The sequence below is a fragment of the Cornus florida genome, unplaced genomic scaffold, assembly GCF_030987335.1.
Source record: "Cornus florida cultivar Cherokee Brave unplaced genomic scaffold, ASM3098733v1 CherokeeBrave_3.0.0_Hap2_Chr07, whole genome shotgun sequence".
NCBI classification, from domain to species: domain Eukaryota; kingdom Viridiplantae; phylum Streptophyta; class Magnoliopsida; order Cornales; family Cornaceae; genus Cornus; species Cornus florida.
This window is the reverse complement of record NW_026775577.1, coordinates 85,471,216-85,491,818: the sequence shown is the minus strand read 5'-3', so window position 1 is coordinate 85,491,818 and position 20,603 is coordinate 85,471,216. Positions and strand designations below refer to the sequence as shown.

The window sequence follows — 20,603 nt, the reverse complement described above, 5'->3', positions numbered from 1 at the left end:
CTCCAAACCCGAACTCAAAAAATCATCGGAAATGGATTCTAATAAGGGCAAAAGGTAGAGCACGTCGAGGGAAGCAATAAATGCTAAGGCCGAAGGATTTCTACCAAGGAAAAGTGGACCAAAGGAGGAGAGAGAAAGTGGCAGCCATGGCTGCTAGGAAATCCGGCCAAGAGAGGTGGGGAAGATGACCAAAATCTAATCTTTCACTTTAGGGCATCCTATTTATAGTAAGTCTTAAAAACTGCCCCCGAAAGGGCCCCACCAGGTCCGAAAAAGTGGATTTTGAGCAGACGCGTTCAAACGGCAAAACTCCATGAACAAAAAAGATTCAAAATGAGAAAATATGAACAACGGAAGAAACGGCATCAAAAACTAAGTCCCAAGCAGAAAGTTATGTCCTGAACAAGTTCAGCGGTAACTAGGTCCAGAAACTCTAAAATTAGAGAAAAATGACCAGAAGGAAATTCTAAGAGTCCACGACTCGACGAAATGTGAAAATGAATCCCGTACGAGGATCCAGGCCCTAGACAAGACATTTTGCAATAACTTTCGTTAATTGCACAATGGCCCCTACAAAAAGGGTTAACTGCGAAATTGCCCCAGAATGAAAATATCTTCCAAAAGATATTTTCTTAGATGCCCCTGAAATAAAATATCTTCAAAAGATATTTATGAAAAACACCCCAAGAAATGAAAAAGATTCTGAAGAATTGTGCATCTATGCCCCTGTGGACACCGGGAGCAACCAGAGTACTTTCTTACAAAAGTAAAGATACGTATTTCGAGGAAACCACTCAAGATGAAGGCACGTGAAGTCAAAAACCAACTCCGAGCATGAAAAGTGAGGTTGTGCCAAAAACTGACAAACGGAGATAAGACGAAATAGGGAAAATGACAGAATAGGGAAAAAACGAAATAGCGCATAGTGTCCAAAAACGAAAAATGCGAAAATGACTCGGTCCTCAAAGGAAGTTGTCAATTCACATGAAAGAGTCTCAGAAACCAATTTCGAGCACTCGAAATGACACTAAGCGACACGAAACAGAGCTCAGAAAGGAAAATTAAACGAAAATAATTCATTCGTAAAATTTCAGAAAAAAGGAAAGGAGGACAAATGACCGGGTCATTACAACACATGTCATCATCCTATAAATCCAAGAAGCCTATAAATAAAGGTCTGGAGGAAGAAGGAAAGGGTACAAAAATTCAGAGTCCAGAAATCCAGAAACTCAGAAATCCAGAGATTCAGAAATCAAGAGACTCAGAAATCCAGAAGGTCCAGAAATTGAGAGAATCAGAAATCTAGAGGGCAAAATCCCGAGGGCAAACCTGAAGGCGAAGAATACCAAGCACATCCAAAGTCGTGCCGTTCTTTACCAAATTCGACAAATTATCTCCTCTCTGAAGACGAAGAACAACAAACACATCCAAAGACGTGCCGTTCTTCCTCAAATTCAACAAAGGACACAAGTTCAGAATTCAGAAGTTCAGAAGTTCAGAAATTCAGACACAAATTCAGAATTCAGAAGTCCAGAAACAAAGTACACAAATTCATAATTCAGAAGTCCAGAAATCCAGAGACTCAGAAGTCAGAGACACAAATTCAGAATCCAAACCCAAAAGTGAAGAACATCAAGCACATCCAAAGACGTGCCGTTCTTCATCAAATTCTACGGTGATCAACGACAAGCACATCCAACGACGTGCCGTTCTTCATCAAATTTCACGGTGATTCAAGAACAAGCTCGTGCAGCCCTTGAATCCAACCAACAACAAAAAGGAGATCGAATCAGAGGACCATTCTTTTTTTGTAAAAGATATTACAAAGGATTGTACTCAAATTTTCCAAATTAATAAATTACTAATTGCTCCATATTTTGTTTCTATTTGCAAACTTACAAAATTTGTGTGTACAAATTTTTGGCACGCCCGATGGGACATCCTCTGCCTCTCATCTCTTTCTCCTACATCAAATCCTCAACAAATTCATCGTCAGATTCAGACGAATAGTAAGAATACCCCCAAAGACATTGCAGTTATGACGGATAACATCAACACCACCACAAAAGGTGGCAAGAAGGTTACAACTTCATCAAGTGGTACAAACAACTCTGCAAGTTCAATGATGTGGAGTATGGTCAAATCATTCGTTCCTGCTAAAAGACATCACGATGCGATGAGAGTCAATTCTGCCAATTCTGTCAAAGTATCAACTCAAACTCACACCGCCTTCACCTCACTGGGGGCAAGGAGAAAGGTTCCTACAACCTCAAAGGTTGCTCTAGTCACAAGTTCAAGGCTGGTCCACCCAAGGCTAAAGATTTTTTTTGACTCCATAACTATGCTAGTCATGATGACAAGTACTACCTCGTATGAAGAGCAATTGACAACTATGGCCCATGCAATTGAAAGATTACAACACTCTCTCAAGGAGCAAGATCTAAAAATTGCCTCGCTGACAGAAAAGTTAAAATTGCGTGATGACAATGCTGAGTCAAGCAAAGGCCGAATTCCTCATTCTAATTCTATGCCAGAGAGTACTCCAATTGATGATCAAAATAACGCGTCCGCCAATCCAACAATTGATGCTGCCGCCGTCACCTCACTTTCTTTCCAACAACTTCAAGATATGATAGCAAATTGCATAAGAGAACAATACAATGGCATTCCTCAAAGTGCTCGCATGTACTCAAAGCCTTACACAGAAAGAATTGACATCTTAAAAATGTCAGTTGGGTATCAACCTCCAAAGCTTCAACAGTTTGACAGAAAAGGAAATCCCAAGCAACATGTCGCGCACTTTATAGAAACTTGCGGCAATGCTGGTACAGACGGAGATCTCCTTGTCAAGCAATTCGTTCGTTCCCTCAAAGGGAATACATTTAATTGGTACACAGACCTCAAAGCTAGAAGTATTGACAGTTGGGAGCAGATAGAACGAGAATTTCTCAACCGTTTCTACAGCACTCATCGTATTGTAAGTATGCTGGAGTTTACAAATACAAAACAGATGAAGGGTGAACCCGTGGTTAACTACATCAACCGTTGGCGAGCTCTAAGTCTTGACTGCAAGGATCGTTTATCTGAAATTTCTACAGTTGAAGTATGTATGCAAGGCATGCACTGGGAGCTTCTTTATATCCTACAAGGGATTAAGCCTCGCACATTTGAAGAGCTTGTTACTCGAGCCCACGACATGGAGCTTAGCATGGAAAATCATGGTGCTAGGAAAGATGTTCCAGATATACCCGACAACCTTCAAGAAGATGAGGGAAGTGAGTCAGAAGACAATATACTTCTTAACTCAGACGATGAAGTAGCATCATCTTTTATTATAAGCATCAACTCAAGAGACTTGCGTCAAGAAATACACCATGCTATAACAATGACTTCAACCGAAAGTGCAAAATCACAGGGGGCATTAAGTCAAGGAAACCAAGAAGAAAATTCTCAAAGTGACGACGAGATAGTCTGTGCCGTCCAGTATAAGCTTAGACTGACGTCTGATTCTTGCAAAGTTAAAGAAAATAATTAAAGTCGATGATGCTCCCAGATACGAGCCTAAACTATCGATGATGCTCCCAGATACGAGCCTAAACTGTTAACTTGAAAAAAGAAAAATTAAGAACTCCTTGACACGAGTTTAAACTGTTTACCTGAAAAAAATTCAAGAACTCCTTGATACGAGTTTAAACTGTCTCCTAAAAAAAAAAAAAAAATGACACTCCTTGACACGAGTTTAAATTGTCTACCTGAAAAAAAGTCAAGAACTCCTTGATACGAGTTTAAACTCTCTCCAAAATATATATATATATAAAAAATAAAATAAAATAAAATTTGACACTCCTTGGCACGAGTATAAACTGTCTGCTTGGAAAAAAAAAAATCAAGAACTCCTTAATATAAGTTTAAATGTATACTTGAAAAAAAATCAAGAACTCCTTAATATGAGTTAAAATGTATACCTAAAAAAAAAAAAAAATTCAAGAACTCCTTAACACGAGTTTAAACTGTCTACTTGAAGAAAAAAAAATCAAAAACTCCTTGATATGAGTTTAAATTGTCTACCTGAAAAGAAAAAAATGACACTCCTTGACACGAGTATAAACTATTTGTCTAAAACAAAATTTTGATGATACTCCCTGACACGAGTATAAACTGTCAACTTAAAAAAAAAAAAAATGACACTCCTTGACACGAGTTTAAACTGTCTACCTGAAGAAAAAAAAAACTGACACTCCTTGATACGAGCTTAAACTGTCTACCTGAAACAAAAACAAAAAAAATGACACTCATTGACACGAGTATAAACTGTTTTAGAAAAAAAATGTGTCTTTATTGAATTATGTGATGACTTGATCCCTTTCTCTTTTGAGAGTACGTAGGCAGCTTAGGATTTTATTCTAAGTTCAGTTCGTCCAAAAAAAAAAAAAAAAAACAAAACTCCTTAGAGTTGCAAAATGGCAAAGTGTGCTCGTCACATAATATCAAAAGCCCTCGTCACAAATTTTCAACTTGGCTCGCTATCAAGATGTTGTCACTCATCATGCGATATCAAAAGTGCTCGTCGCACCCTGTCAACTTGGCACGTCACCGAATTGTAGATGTAAAAGAAATTTTGGTCTGTCACCAAACTATAGCTGCAAGAAAGAAATTAGATCTGCCGCCAAAGTGTAGCTCCAAACAATAATTTTGATTCGTCACCGAATTATAGTTGCAAAGGAAAAATTGATCCATCTACAAAGTATAGCTGCGAAGAAATAAATTGGTTCGTCGCCAAACTGTAGTTGCCTAGGAAAATTCTGCTCAACGCCAAGGTATTTCTAAAAAATTTGGCTACCACTGAGGTGTCGTTGAAGAAAACAACTCTACTCACCGCCAAGGTATTGCTAAAAGAGAAATTTTGCTTTCCGTTGAGGTGTCGTTGAAGGAAAAAAATTTCCTCACCGCCGAGGTATTTCTGAAAGAGAATTTCGCTATCCGCTGAGGTGTCGTGAAAAAAAAAAAAAAAAAAAAAAAAATTCTGCTTGCCATTGAAGTGTTGTTGAAAGACAATTTTGACTTGGCACGAAGGCGTCGCTGAAGAATCTGATTCATCGCCATGGTGTTGCTGCAACAAAATTTTGACTCACCATCGAGGTGTCGTTAAAAGAAAAAATTATGCTCGCCACCGAGGTGTTGCTGAAAAAATAAAATAAAATAATTATGCTCACCACTGGGGGGTTGTTGAAAGAGAAATCTAGTTTTCCATTGAGGCACTACGTCAAGGAAAATTCATTGCTGTCTGATCCATGGTTGATGAAGATGTTCTGGTGATGGCTAACAATGCTGGTGGTTGAACTCTTGGAGTTTGTTATTACTCTCTAAATGGTTGATGTCTAATCTATGGCTAATGAAGTCTGCATCTGTCGTTACTCTCTGGATTGATTCATGGCTACTGACGACATTGTCTGTGTTGGTCGCATAACCTCTCAGAGTCTAGTCTCGCTCTACCAATGGCTGCTGATCTCTGAATGGTTGATGTCTGATTTGTGGCTAATGAAGTCTGCATCTGTCATTACTCTCTGGATTGATTCATAGCTGCTGTCGACACTGTCTATGCTGGTGGCATGACCTCCCAGAGTTTGTTATTATTATTTTTTTTGTTCCAAAGGAACAATGGGACCTTACGGACTAGTTGCGTTCCAAATGAACAAAGGGTCCTTATGGACTAGTTGCGTTCTGGAAGCGTGAAAAAAAAAAAAAAAAAAAAAAAAAAAAAAAAAAAAGAAAGATATACCAATTATTTGTGTATTCAAGTAGAGGCTACAATCTAACACACTTTTCAGAATTTGCAAGCTGACAAGTCTTCAGAGGCTCTTAAAATTGATGTCAAACCCTATAATATTAGTGGTATATGTAGGCAACCAAATATCTCCTGTTTGTTCTTGGATTTGTATAATTCAATTCAAATAGGAAAGTAAAATTCCAATCCGGATAGAAAAGCCAAAAAAAAAAAAAAAAAAAAAAAAAAAAAAAAAAAAAACACTAGGAAGGAAACTTAGATGCTTCAAGTCCCACTTGAGAAAGGAGACAAATCCTATCAAACTTGGGGCTCGAAGTGGGGGCAATTTGTAGACACTAAAATTTAGTGGGCTTTGGTTTTAACAAATGGATCCATTAAATTTGGGCCTAATGTTTAATTAAGTTATTTAATTGGTCTAGACTTGGTCCACTTAAATTATTTACTTAACCCAACCTAGATGATTAAATGAAAAGATAATTATTCCTAATAAAATATATTTGGAATAATTAATTTTAATACAATCGGCTCGGCCCAGTTATTATTTTATCCTTATTAGAAGATAACACATGTCATCATCCTATAGATCCAAAAAGCCTATAAATAAAGGCCTGGAGGAAGAAAGAAGGGGTACAAAAATTCAGAGTCCAGAAATCCAGAGACTTAGAAATCCAGAGACTTAGGAATCCAGAAGGTCCAGAAATTGAGAGAATCAGAAATCCAGGGGGTCAGAAATCCCGAGGGCAAGCCTGAAGGCGAAGAATACCAAACACATCCAAAGTAGTGCCGTTCTTTACCAAATTCAACAAATTCTCTCCTCTCTGAAGACGATGAACAACAAGCACATCCAAAGATGTGCCGTTCTTCCTCAAATTCAACAAAGGACACAAGTTCAGAATTCAGAAGTTCAGAAATTTAGACACAAATTCAGAATTCAGAAGTCCAGAAACAAAATACACAAATTCATAATTCAGAAGTTCAGAAATCCAGAGATTCAGAAATCCAGAGACTCATAAGTCAGAGGCACAAATTCAAAATCCAAACCCAAAAGTGAAGAACATCAAGCACATCCAAAGACGTGCCGTTCTTCATCAAATTCCACGATGATCAACAACAAGCACATCCAACGACGTGCCGTTCCTCATCAAATTCCACAGTGATTCAAGAACAAGTTCGTGCAGCCTTTGAATCCAACCAACAACAAAAAGGAGATCGAATCAAAGGACCATTCTTTTTTTGTAAAAGAGATTATAAAGGATTGTATTCAAATTTTCCAAATTAATAAATTACTATTTGCTCCATATTTTGTTTCTATTTGTAAACTTACAAAATTTGTATGTACAATAATAAATTTTAGTTCAAGAGAATAATTTGTAATAGATTTGTGCCATAAAATGAGAATAGGGGAGAATTAAGTGCAATTAAGTCATTTATTAGTTATGCCACAGCCAAATTCATTAAATTTTAGTGTATTAATATCTTATGCAATTGCTAATGCTCGATTTCACGTAATACAATGAATTTATTAGTTCCCGAAAAATCCCCGGACAAGTTACATTGAATACGCCAACTTAATATTTTGCTTATTTATTTCCACTGAACCTGTGATGTCCGTGTGGCTTTGGTAGGTGTATGAATAGACAAACGCAGGTGTGGGACTACACAGCTTTTTAATCGTTTACTTTCCTTTCCAACTCTCCGTTAAATAAAGATAAAAAATTGTCTTAGATTAAATAATTGAAATCATTAGGCAGGTAGTGTATTCCCTCATATGTAAATTAAGAATGAAAGTGTAAAACGATGATTAATTTGCATAATAGTACAACTGTATACAACAAATAAGTCGGCAATTTGGGGGTATTCCCTCTCTCTCTCTTCTCTCTCTCTCATCCGAGTGTCATTATATTTGAGAACCACACCAACTTGGTAAGATTCTAGATTCAAAAAAAAATCTAGGATAATATCCATCCCATTGCAACGACCTCTAACCCTACTTGGTACGTGCACAAAAAAACAAACAATCCATCCATCAGCCACGAGAGATGGGTACGATGGTGGTGCCGGTGGCTTACCAAGGGAACACGTCGGCGGCGGTGCCGGACTGGTTGAACAAAGGTGACAACGCATGGCAAATGATATCCGCAACGCTGGTTGGTCTCCAAAGCGTTCCGGGGCTGGTCATTCTGTACGGCAGCATAGTGAAGAAGAAATGGGCAGTGAATTCGGCTTTCATGGCACTCTACGCCTTCGCGGCCGTGATCATATGCTGGGTCATCTGGGCCTACAAGATGTCTTTTGGGGACAAGCTCCTTCCCTGCTGGGGTAAGGCAGGACCGGCTTTGGGTCAGAAGTTCCTTATCAAGCAGGCGGTGCTGCCGGAGACCACGCAGTACCATTCCGATGGGTCGCTGGAAACCGCCATGGCCACTCCCTTCTATCCCATGGCGTCCATGGTGTGGTTTCAGTGCGTGTTCGCTGCCATCACCGTCATACTGTTGGGTGGTTCAGTGCTTGGGAGGATGAACATAAAGGCTTGGATGATGTTTGTGCCTCTCTGGCTTACTTTCTCCTACACTGTGGGGGCTTTTAGCCTTTGGGGTGGTGGCTTCTTGTTTCACTGGGGTGTCATAGACTACTCCGGTGGTTACGTCATTCATCTTTCTTCCGGGATAGCCGGATTCACCGCTGCATACTGGGTCAGTACAACCTATATGCTATACTATAAAATAAAAATAAAATTAGTGATTTTTAATTAAGAGTAATAATACGGAGTCTGTGACAACTGGCATCAGAACTGATATCATCCAGACGGTTACTTAACAACTCCAAATCATTATTATTTAATTAAGATCGCTTAATCCAGAGGCTCAGAGACATTTTTGGTGGTTACAAACACTTTTCCATCTAAAGGGCAAAAATACAATGAATTTGGTCTGGTTAATCTTAAACAGCAAAGTCAATATACTCTATATATACATAATTAATTAAGTAGTTAGTCATTTTATAAATTTAAATTTTGAAGTAGCGTCTGTGTTTAATTTTATGTGCCTGTCTAAGTCGTAATTGAAGTGATATATATATATATGTGTGTGTGTGTGTGTGGATGGGTGGAAGCAGGTGGGTCCGAGATCGACGAATGACAGAGAGAGGTTTCCTCCGAACAACGTGCTGCTGATGCTGGCTGGAGCGGGGTTGTTGTGGATGGGATGGGCGGGTTTCAACGGTGGAGATCCATACAGTGCCAACATAGACTCCTCCATGGCGGTCCTCAACACAAATATATGCGCTGCCACAAGCCTGTTGATGTGGACGTGGCTTGATGTCATCTTCTTCGGCAAGCCTTCCGTCATCGGAGCCGTTCAGGGCATGATCACCGGCCTTGTTTGCATCACCCCTGGTGCAGGTCCGTCGTCTATTCCTCCTTTCTTCCCTGTATAATTCTCTCTCAGCTAATTTACTACTTCAATAATATCAAAGACGTTAAAGTCAATGAACATAAAATATTATTTTCATCAATAAATTTTTTTTTTTTTCTACATTTTAAAATGGGTAAATTATGTTATGTTTTAGACTTATGTCCGTAAAAGATGAGTGTTTTGTTTTTTGTTGGACTTTTTTGAGCAAGCCACAGTCAATGCCCTACGTAGGGGATCTATTTTTGGCTTCATAGAGGAAATGACGCTAACATGTAATAATAACTCTGACAAAGAGAAGATTCTAGCCAATTATAAGAAAATAAGATAAGAGAAATTTATTTTACTTGCATTTTGCTGCTTTTTGTCTTATAGAGAATTTGGGTTGAGAGGAACTCTTTTGTGAAAAGAACGGCCCTTGAAATTGATATCATAGCTGTAGGCTCGGTGGATGAGGAGATACTCTCAACTTAATCTTAAAATTCAAAGAAAGAGAATAAGAATTAAAGCTCTATTCTATAATTTTTATTGATGATGTTATATCTAATTTATAAAATATAATTTAGTTAAAATAGGTAACTAATTATCTATTAATTAGTCTTAAATTAAAGATTAAATAATTCAATCATATAACTGTACTATAAGAGATAAAATCTCAACACTCTCTCTCAAGCTGGTGCATAGAAGTCACACATGCCCAACTTGTCTAAAAATTTTGAAAACACTTGATTTGAGACTGCTTTGGTAAGAACGTCGGCTAGTTGATCTTCAGATCGAATCTTAAACAACTGTACAATTTTCCCATCCAACTTCTCCTTCATGAAGAATCTGTCTATTTCGACATGCTTCATATGATCATGTTGAACTGAATTATGGGTAATATTACATGCTGTTTTATTATCACAATATAGTCGATTAGGTTGCCTAGGTAGATAACCCAAATCCCGCAAGATAAGTCTTAACCACAATGTTTCACAAAGTGCAAGCGCCATACCTCTGAATTTAGCTTCTGCACTCGAGCGAGTAACAACATTTTGTTTCTTGCCTCTCCATGCATGTAACAAGATTACCTCCTATAAAAGTAAAGTAACCAACAGGATCCACCTAAAGTAGGGACTTTGAACGGACCCCAAACATCATAATGTATAATCATAAAAAGAAGTGGACTTTGATGCAAACATAATGGATATGAAATACGGTGGCTCTTTGCTAGTTCACAAACATCACAACGGAAACTAGAAATATCAAATTTTGCAAACAAATTAAGAAATAATTTTTTCAAATAACCAAAGGAAGTATGCCGCAGACGTCGATGCCACAACCAGATTTCAGATTTCTTTTTAACTATCCACTGTCAATGCTTGTAGTAGCTTATCGAAACTTTTGGACATCAAGTCCAAGTAATACAGTTTCCCTCGCCTAATACCACAACTAATCGTCTGCTTTGTTTGGATGTACTTAAACACACAAAAATCAAGCCAAAAAATGACAATACAAGATAAAGCTGTTGTTATTTGGGAAACTGACAAAAGATTAGAATCTAAAGATGGAACAACTAAAACAGAATCTAAATGCGGATTATCAGTGAGTGTTAAAGATCCTTTCCCAATAACTAAGGTCGAAGTCTCATTGGCAGTAGAAACAAATTTGTGTGAGGATGAATTAAGAGGTGAGACCTGTTTAGAATCAAATGTCATATGATATGCGACACTAGAATCAATTATCAATGCGTCATTAGCAACATGTGTAGAAATATTGAAAATCTTACCACCATTATCTGTTGTCTTAACAACTGCTGTAGTGGAGATCTTTGTTGAATTCTTCTTCCAATGGCGATTATCCCACCATTCTGGATATCCCACTAGTTTAAAACAGCGACTTTTGGTATGACCAATCTGGTTGCAATGAGTGCATTTGTAGGTAGACTTGTCTGCTCTAGATGATTCAATATTTTTTTCCCTCTTTTTTTTTATTTTTTATTTTTTGAACTGGTTTATCACAGAACCAGTTTTCAAATGAGTTTACAAAATTGGTTTAGTTTTGAAATTAGCTTGGGGATGGAGAGCTCGCGGTAGCGTATGGCAGAGATCGGCTTTGCGGTAGATGGCAGGGATCGGCTTCGGTGGTGGCTAGATGATCTGATCGGTGGTGGGAGCAACAAAGGCAATTGATTCGGCGCCGACGGTAACAGGGATGGCTAGCTTCTCCTTGCAAAAAGATGATTGTAACGACCCACTCCACCACATAATATGATATTGTCCGCTTTGGGCCTGAGCCGACATGGTTTTGCTCTTGGGCTTCACCCCAAAAGGCCTCATACCAATTGGAGGTGACACACTTACATATAAGCACTTCACCTTTCCTCTACCCAGGCGATGTGGGACTGTGCACCTATAGCTCACCAGTGTGGTAGCCTGACAGTGTCTCTCGCACCCGCCCACGGCACACCCGCCCATAAGGTCATCACAATCCACCCCCCTTGGAGGCCCGACGTCCTCGTCGGCACACTTCCGGCTGGGTCAGGCTCTGATACCATTGTAACGACTCACTCCACCACATGGTATGATATTGTCCGCTTTGGGCTTGAGCCCGCACGGTTTTGCTCTTGGGTTTCACCCCAAAAGGCCTCATACCAATTGGAGGTGACACACTTACATATAAGCACTTCACATTTCCTCTACCCAGGCGATGTGGGACTGTGCACCTATAGCTCACCAGTGTGGTATCCTGACAGTGTCTCTCGCACCCGCCCACGGCACACCCGCCCACAAGGTCATCACAATGATGGCCGTGGAGATAACGACGGCTAGGGCGACGGTTCGGTAGTCGAGGGCTGCAAATTCGGCTACGACGATGGACAACGAAGAAGGTCCGGCGACGGCTATGGACGGTGGCTTGTGATAGCAATGGGTATGGGGCTGTGGCTTGTGATATCAGCAGGTATGGGTCTGTGTATAGGTATGGTGAATGTATGTGTATAGGTATGGGTCTGTGAATTTCAAAGATAAATTCAAAGAAATTCAAAGGTACAGTTCAAGATGGCTCTGATACCATCTTGAAATTCAGATAAAGAATATGAGAATTAAAACTCTATTCGATACTTTCATTGATGGTGTTACATCCAATTTATAGAATAGGATTTAGCTAAGATAGGTAACTAATTACCTACCAATTAACCTTAAATCAAGGAGTAAATAATTCAATCCTACAACTGTACTATAAGAAATAAAATCTCAACACTTAATTCTCTATTTATTTATTTATTTGAAGATCTTAAAACTAAATTTTTATTTTTTTCTACATATAAATTCTATCCCCCAAATTGAATAATTTTTCAACACACGAGAAACATGACAATGACCTTGTTGTGATCGGTTAAAGGGGTAAAGTGCACAAGCATATCACATGCATATTGCTGATGTAAGGAACCTTTATGGATCTGATTTCTCTCGTCTTTCTCTAATTCTCTAATGAAAAGTTACTCTATAATCTGGGAATTATTGGTCAAGCAAAAAAATAAATCAAGTTCACACACATTTATTTATGTGATAGTAAATAATTCTCTCTATTTCAAGACCATCTAATAAATAATTTATCCTTCTTTAAGACTATAATGTCAATTTAAAACTAATAATAATATGACGTAAAAATAATATTGTGATTGGAAAAAGATTGCATGTGAAATGCTATATCTTAATGAAAATGATGATGAATAAAAACCCATCAATTATACAAATAGATCTAAATATCATTACTCATAATATGTGTGTGAAATACATGTAGGTCTTGTTCAAGGATGGGCGGCAATAGTGATGGGGATTCTGTCAGGAAGTGTTCCATGGTTCACTATGATGATCATTCACAAGAGATGGAGTTTGCTCCAGAAGATTGATGACACACTGGGTGTGTGTCACACCCATGCCGTGGCTGGTTATCTTGGTGGCATTCTAACGGGACTGTTTGCCGAGCCCACATTGTGTGCTCTCTTCTTGCCGGTTTCCAATTCCAGGGGCGGAGTTTATGGAGGTTCCGGTGGCATTCAATTCCTCAAACAGATTGTTGGCGGCGGTTTTATCATCGGATGGAACCTTGTGGTTACATCAATCATTTGCTTTGTTATAAGTCTGGTGATGCCTTTGAGAATGTCTGAAGAGCAGTTGAAGATTGGGGATGACGCCGTGCATGGTGAAGAGGCATATGCACTATGGGGTGATGGGGAGAAGTACGATTCAACCAAGCATGGACTCTATTCCGATGACACAATGCACCACAAGTCATCTGGTACTACTCAAGTGGTCTAGATTGAAGGGGAAGGGAAAAACACATTGATCAAGAAAGTTTCTTGTTCATATGTAAGCAATTAGCAATAGACAAGTTCACTGCACATACAACTGAATTTATGCATATGGCTTTGCTAATTCTCTCGGTTTGTTTTTTTTAATTACCCAAAAAAAAAAAAAAAAATCAATTTCTCTTGTTTTAGAGACCTCTGTGAATTTCATGAATTCAAGATGTTAGTTTGTTTGGCGATTGTGTGGTTTTCCTGGTCAAGATTATGCATTGGCTAGATAACAATTAATTGGTATATATACATATCAAAATTAATTCCAATTTCCAAAGAGAAGTCTGCGTAGAACGTAAAATCTAGAAAAACTATCCCTAATAGTCAAGTTTGGCTGGCTCTACGATCAAGAGACTGCTAGTAAGTAAAAAAGATCTCCCCATAATTCAAACTCAACAAAGATAATTTACTGAAAAGGAATCATTGGGTCCAAAAGATGAGGCCGAAACCAATGCACATATATAACCTTCAACTTGGCGGGAACATCAACAATACAAAAAATTTGTTGGTGAAACAGAAGGTGAGTTAGGCGAAGGTGAATGGGTTGGTAATGGTGGATTCAAATAATGAAGAGGGAAGGTTAGGGGCTGTTGGACCAACAGGGGTGAATTGGTCAATTTTAAATCCTTCTTCTTCACAATAATATCAATGTTGACAATCTGTTGTAAAACTTTATATGTAACCACTCGTTGGACTTCCTTGTAAGAGTGTCGTATCTAAGAGACTTGTATTAATGAAGTTGTGAATAGATTTCTTAAATTCTCAATTAACTTGAAATAGGACAAACAAGTTTTGATGATTTTAATCTAATGAACTAAGTATAAAATAAAATAAAATAAAAATAATAATTGAATTAGATGAATAAAATAAGAGAGAAGAGGCTAGGGACATGATTTCACCACTAACGTCGCACCACCAATCAATTACATCAATTTATTGGATATATATATATATATATATATATATATATATATATATATATATAAACATGCATAAGGAATTAATCATGGCTACAAACACATATTAATCCAGTTAGAAGATACTATAAATTAAAGCTAAGCATGGACTATCTTCGATTAGCATAAACCATCTACCTAACTACTCTACTCTAGGGTGTAGTATAGTCTATCTTCTCTAGGCATAATCCATTAAATCTCTAATATTATATTCGGTGAAAAACCATTGCATAACCATCTTATTCGCAACTATAAGAAGGAAATGAGTTGTGTTCAATTATCTAATACAAGATAAAAAATAGTACTTTGTAATTGAATTAAAATTTTAAAACCGATTTCTATTGAAAAGTCAAGTAAAAATCCACTAGGTTACACAATCATGCCTGAAAATAATTGTTCTCCAATAAATAAATACAATCAAACCAGTGGTGCTAAGCTAGGGCTACATCACAGCCTTAGCAAAGCTTTTAGCCGCTCATGACTAGATAGACTTCTTCATGGTTGAGGAAGACATCTTCACCATCATGGATCGATCCCTTCTTTCTTCTATATGTTTCTCCTCTCGTCTCAACCTCAAACTCCTCTGTATGATGATCACAATGATGTAGAGAACTCCCTTTAAAACAAATGCGATTCTCCTCCTCGGTATCCACCTCCTCTGGAGGAAAAAAAGATAAGCTAGTAAACAACTGCTCATACTCTGCCACAGTACTATCCCTTTGTTGTAAATTGAGGAACTTTTTCTTCTTTGCAGTTCTGACTGCATAAGGAAAATACTTCTCGTCGAAGCGAGCCTAAAACTGATCGTATGTCAATAAAGTCCTCTCCTCTATAATGGTAACAGACTCCAATCACTGAAGAGCATCTCCTACAAGCCTAAACATAGCAAGTATCTGCCTCTGGACATCAGTCCCCTCGACCATGTGAAAATGACGCTCTATGTTCTTCTTCCACTGGTGTGTTGCCTTCACATTGGTGGAGCCCAAGAACTATGGTGGATTCCCCTTTGTGAAAGTACTCCTAACCTTATCCCAAGTGTTAGGATGAACCACTGGTATAGATACAGGTGCCTGTTGAATAAGTGGTTGATTCTGAAGTATAGCTGATACACCTTCAGCTAGTACCTGTGCGATAATATCAACCATTTGAGGAGGATACTCTGAATCCCTGCCCTGGTTATGGCCCTGATCTTAAAGTTCCTGATGCTCTTGGTTCTCCTTCTAAAACAAAAGCAATTATTGCTTCTCTGTAACCTGCTGACGTCGTAGACGGTTCTGATGTCTACGGGTCGCCCTCCTCTACTGCCACTCCCGTCTTCTTCCTGCGTTAACCATTCTGTTAACATAAAAAGATATATGTCAATACGATCATAACGGACCGTAAAGGAATACAACGAATCCTAAACTTAAGCTCTAAGTAAAAGAATACATAACGCGGACGTCTTAAAACGAAAGAACCCTAGAGACACTTAAATTTGAAGTGCTCTGATACCGACTATGATACCCACTGATTTCCTGGTCGTGGGTTGATCAAGTCCAAGCACAAAACCCAGGGGATATCGTGTAGTATTTCTCATTTTTTCATTTTTCCATTTTCTGGGATTTTTTGACTTTTTTTTGGGATTATTTCGTTTTGCCTTGTTTTACGTGCCGAACACCGTGGGGGTGTGCCGGATAGGTTCCAAGAGTCAGTTTGGGCATTTCTTTAAGTTCATGACTCTTAGAAATGCATCATTAGCCATTTCGGCATTTTTTAGTTTTTCGGATCAAGATCCGCAACCGGAATTGTTGTGCACGGGATCATTTTTTGGTGCCATTGCATTTCATACATATTTATTTGATGTATATTTATGTGACTATGTGTTTAGACATGTGTTATGGTGTGTTTAGTGTGTGTGTGTATAACGACAAAAAGGGAGATATTTTGTTTCCATGGGACCTACCAATGTTTGTCATTACAAATGACTTTGTGATCATTTACTAACCATTTCTTATTCTCCTTCTGCGCCATTTTCTCCCCCTCTATGCATCATTTTTTTTTCCTTCCATTTTTAAGGCTAGATCCAAGCCTTTCCATTGAGATTTTGACTTTACCACTAAAGGCAAAGTCAACGAGTACAACAAGAGTTTCGATTTGATTGGAGCAAAGTTCCATTTGGAGCACCTTTGGATTTCGGGTTTTAGGCATAATTTGGGGCTTTTGCTACTTTCTTGAGGTAGGGGTCTCTAATACACATATTCTTTGATTTCAATGAGTTAACTTCTTATAATTTGGCCTTAGCATGCTTAAATTGTATAAACTTGTTTGCGGTTATAAAGGTATATATGTATCAAATGTGGTAGTTATATGTTTTATATGATAGTTAGGTTGATAAGCATGCCTACTTAAATTATTATGAAAAAGTATGCTAGATTTAAAGTATTACATGCCTAATGTGCCTATATGCTATGAATGTGAAGTTTAATGTGTAAATTGTCTTTCAATTATGTAAGCATGATGTGGTGACAATGTATGAAAACTTGTTATTGGCATTGAGAAGTATGAAGCATTCATGGATGGCATTGGGAAATAAATGGGAAAATTTGATTTGAAAAGAAATAAAAATTGTTTTGGGAAAGGTTTTGAAAAATGATTTGCGAAAACTCGAGTGCCTAGGAGTTGCCTAGTGATCAATGGTGTTAATGTGATCTAGAAGGAACTAGGAAGGGACCTTAGCATGGTTGAGCTACCTAGACCCCAAATGACACCTTGGAGTTGCCATGTGGTCAGGGATAACTAATTAGCCCTTCTTTAGTGGCGCCATGGAGCTGCTATGGGCTGGGTTGCATTAACGATTTGGGATAGATAAACAGATAAGTTCTAGAAGTGGCGGATGATGTTCCACCACAAGCTTAGGCGGGATTAGAAGATCATTTTATTATCTTTTGTAATTGAATCCCATATTTTTGTAAAGCATTAACATGAGATGTTTAAACTTGTAACTTATGGCTTTGTAATTGTAGCTACAATCCTTTGTAGTATTTTTTATGTAACTTTAGACTATTTTGTAAATTGTCATTAAATCATGTAAGAACTTTTATTGCTACTCTTGAATGAATGGGATGAAAATGAACTCTTTCGAATGCTTACGTTATTGACGATGGTTGGGTCGTTACATATTGTGTGAGTATTACGCGGGTTGCAGAAGCTATTAGTTGATTTAATTGTGATTAACTCCTTTAATGACCTAGATGAGATTAATAGGTTAACTTGCCTAATTTTTGTGATTGATTAAATTACCTAAGCAATATGATAAATTAAACATCCATAATCACAAATATAAATATTGAAAAGTAAAACAAGTAGATTTAGAGAGATAACATCAGGATTTTAGTGAGGAAACCTAGTGTGGTCAATACTGAAGCACAAAATGTGTGTAGTGTGGCCAAGTTTAAATTTATAGAATGCCACTACCACTACCACTACTAACTATTAATGTAGCTAGAGTAAGTATGGATCGTCCCAAGGGAAAGGAAGTGTATTTTTGCTTGGAAATCAATGTTGGATTAGTAGGCCGAATGATCAAAAGATGATTTGATTGGTTAATTAAAATAATATTCAATTAAAACAATGCAAGTAATAAATAATCTAGAAATTAGGGAAAGATATATGAGAGAGAGGTCTTGGGACTCAGAGTTCACCACTAAGTTTCACTTCACCAAACAATAGCAATTAAATTAATGGGGAAATTTAAGTTGTAACTTGTGTGTGTGTGCCACTAATTGAAAACAAAGCATGATGGATGACAAATAAGTATAGATTGTTTAATCAATCTAATGAGTAGCACAAACTATCAAATAAGACCATTAACCATTCAGTTAAACCACAATTAGTGCACACACAACTATATAGAGAAATGTACTCTTTGCATTCATAAGTATGGAACATCAAACAATAAGAATGGATTGTCCACTTACCTAGGAAATTAAAGCAATTACACTATAACTAAGGTAGAGACATGAAAATTAAACTAATTAAACTAAAGGTGTGGCACAATCCATCAAGAAATAAGTATGAACCATCAAATAAACCATAAGAGTGTTCAATTAAGCACCATGCCTTTATCATTTCTAGATTAACAACATCAACACACATAGACATGCATCAATTTCATTAAATCTAAAGGCAAAGACATGAACATCAATTCTAGTATACATAGACATATGGATAGAACTAAATGATCAATTGAAAGCATTAATCCATGCAAATCAAGTAAAAACTACAAGATTTATATTTATTCATGATCAAAACATCTATTACAACAAAAATCCCCAAAAATACACAAAAGTTAGGTTTAGGAAGCAAGCCTAGGGGCTAGCCCAAGAGAAGGATTTAGCCACTCATTGTAGTGGTCATGGAACCCTCAAGGGCTAGCTTGGAAGTTGGCATCATCATCTTCATCTTTGCTTTTTTCCCAAAACCCTAGTTCTAGAGAGAGAAATATTTCTATAATTGCTAATATTTTCTATGATGATATTTTTCAATATGGTTCAATGAATCAATTACATTCTCCTTTGAGTAAGGACCAATTTAGAAATACAACCTATGATTGGAGGAAATTCGCAACTACACAAGTTAGGTAAAAATCAACGTGCTCAGGAATTAGACAGCTCACTGCAGTAGCATTCTCGATCGATCGAAGATTCTCGATCGATCCAACACTTAGCTTCGATCGATCGAAGCTAACGTGGCATCAAAAATATCTTCTAGGCCTTATCCACTTTGTTAAACTGACACCGCCTCATTTCGATCGATCGAGATTCCTTTCGATCAATCGAAGCTCCTCTGGTGCATTTTTTGGCTTCTTTCAAACTTTGCTCCTTAGCTCCAAAATTGAGCTAAATGGCTCTTGTTAGCCTGTTTGAACTTTATTAACTTGAAATAGGCAAAAACACAAATAAGTATCTAAGATATGAAAGTAAGATAGATGAATGGACTAAAATACCCTAGCTTAGGTGCTAAAATGCGTCACATTTGAGTACTTATCACACCCCCAAACTTAGATATTGCTAGTCCCTAGCAATGAACTACAAGAAAAATGAAGAAATAAACAACTAAATAACTATGAACTAGAAAGTAGTAAAAGGATAACGCCACTTTCGTAGGGAACATGATTGCATTTAGTATATGCAGCAATCCTTTTGAACCCCTAGGTTACCCCTAGTTGACCAATGAAGTCTCGTGAGGGTTTTCAGAAATGATACCTATAAACATTGAGCTCTTTCTCACAAGAGAGGCACCAATATACAAAACAAGCATTGTGACATTAAGCAAGCAAGTATGGTCCTCCACACATCAAGATAATGATCATGCAAATCAAAATAACTCTAGAATCATTTTTAAGTGAACTGACATCAAATATGTTGCTATCTAAGCCAACGGCCTCAAACTAGTACACAAATCTAGTACCGATCATCAAGACAAATAGTGAACCTTTTATTAAAGCTTTATTCATCTAGGTGCGCTTATTCTTTTCACTTTTTATTTATTTATTTTTTTATTTTTTTATTATTATTTTTTTATACTAACCTAGAGGATCAAAGATGAAAGCATGTGCAATATGTTGATCTATTAAGCTTTCTAGCGATCCATAAGGTCAAGCATTAGGTCAATGACTCCCAAACCGGACGGTTTTAGGGCATTAGGTGTTTAAATACCCCTAAGGACTTACAAGCTCAAATCAACCAGGCTACAAATCAAAACAACCTCCATCTAATCATTTCCCACTTCCACTTTTTGGGAGAAATCCTCACTTTTTTTATTTGCTTTTGTAACTTCTTCTTCTTTTTTTTTTTTTTTTTTTTTCAAGTTATTAACCTAGAGTTTGGGCCCTCCACCTTTCGGCGCGAGAAATTCAGTGCTTGATGAGGCTAGAATCCCGGCTACTCAATGAAAAGGGTTTGTTATCCACCTTTATCAAGAATAAAAACTTTCAATGCACTACTAGCTCAATTAGGATATAACCAAATCAATAGTCAACAAAGTATGTGCCCCATAAATGAATGCTAATGTGTACCTGTGCTAGTGTAGAATCCTAGAGTGAATCTCAAAATAATCACAAGATCATGATG

General features: G+C 37.5%; 1 protein-coding gene across 1 annotated transcript; it reads left to right on the top strand.

The window, feature by feature from the left end:
- Positions 1 to 7,679: 7,679 nt before the first annotated feature.
- Positions 7,680 to 13,718, top strand: LOC132267701 (ammonium transporter 3 member 1-like). Its single transcript, XM_059768813.1, has 3 exons — positions 7,680 to 8,478; positions 8,900 to 9,185; positions 12,979 to 13,718. The coding sequence occupies exons 1-3, from the start codon at positions 7,825 to 7,827 to the stop codon at positions 13,494 to 13,496; spliced, it is 1,458 nt and encodes a 485-aa protein (XP_059624796.1). The 5' UTR covers positions 7,680 to 7,824; the 3' UTR covers positions 13,497 to 13,718.
- Positions 13,719 to 20,603: the final 6,885 nt, after the last annotated feature.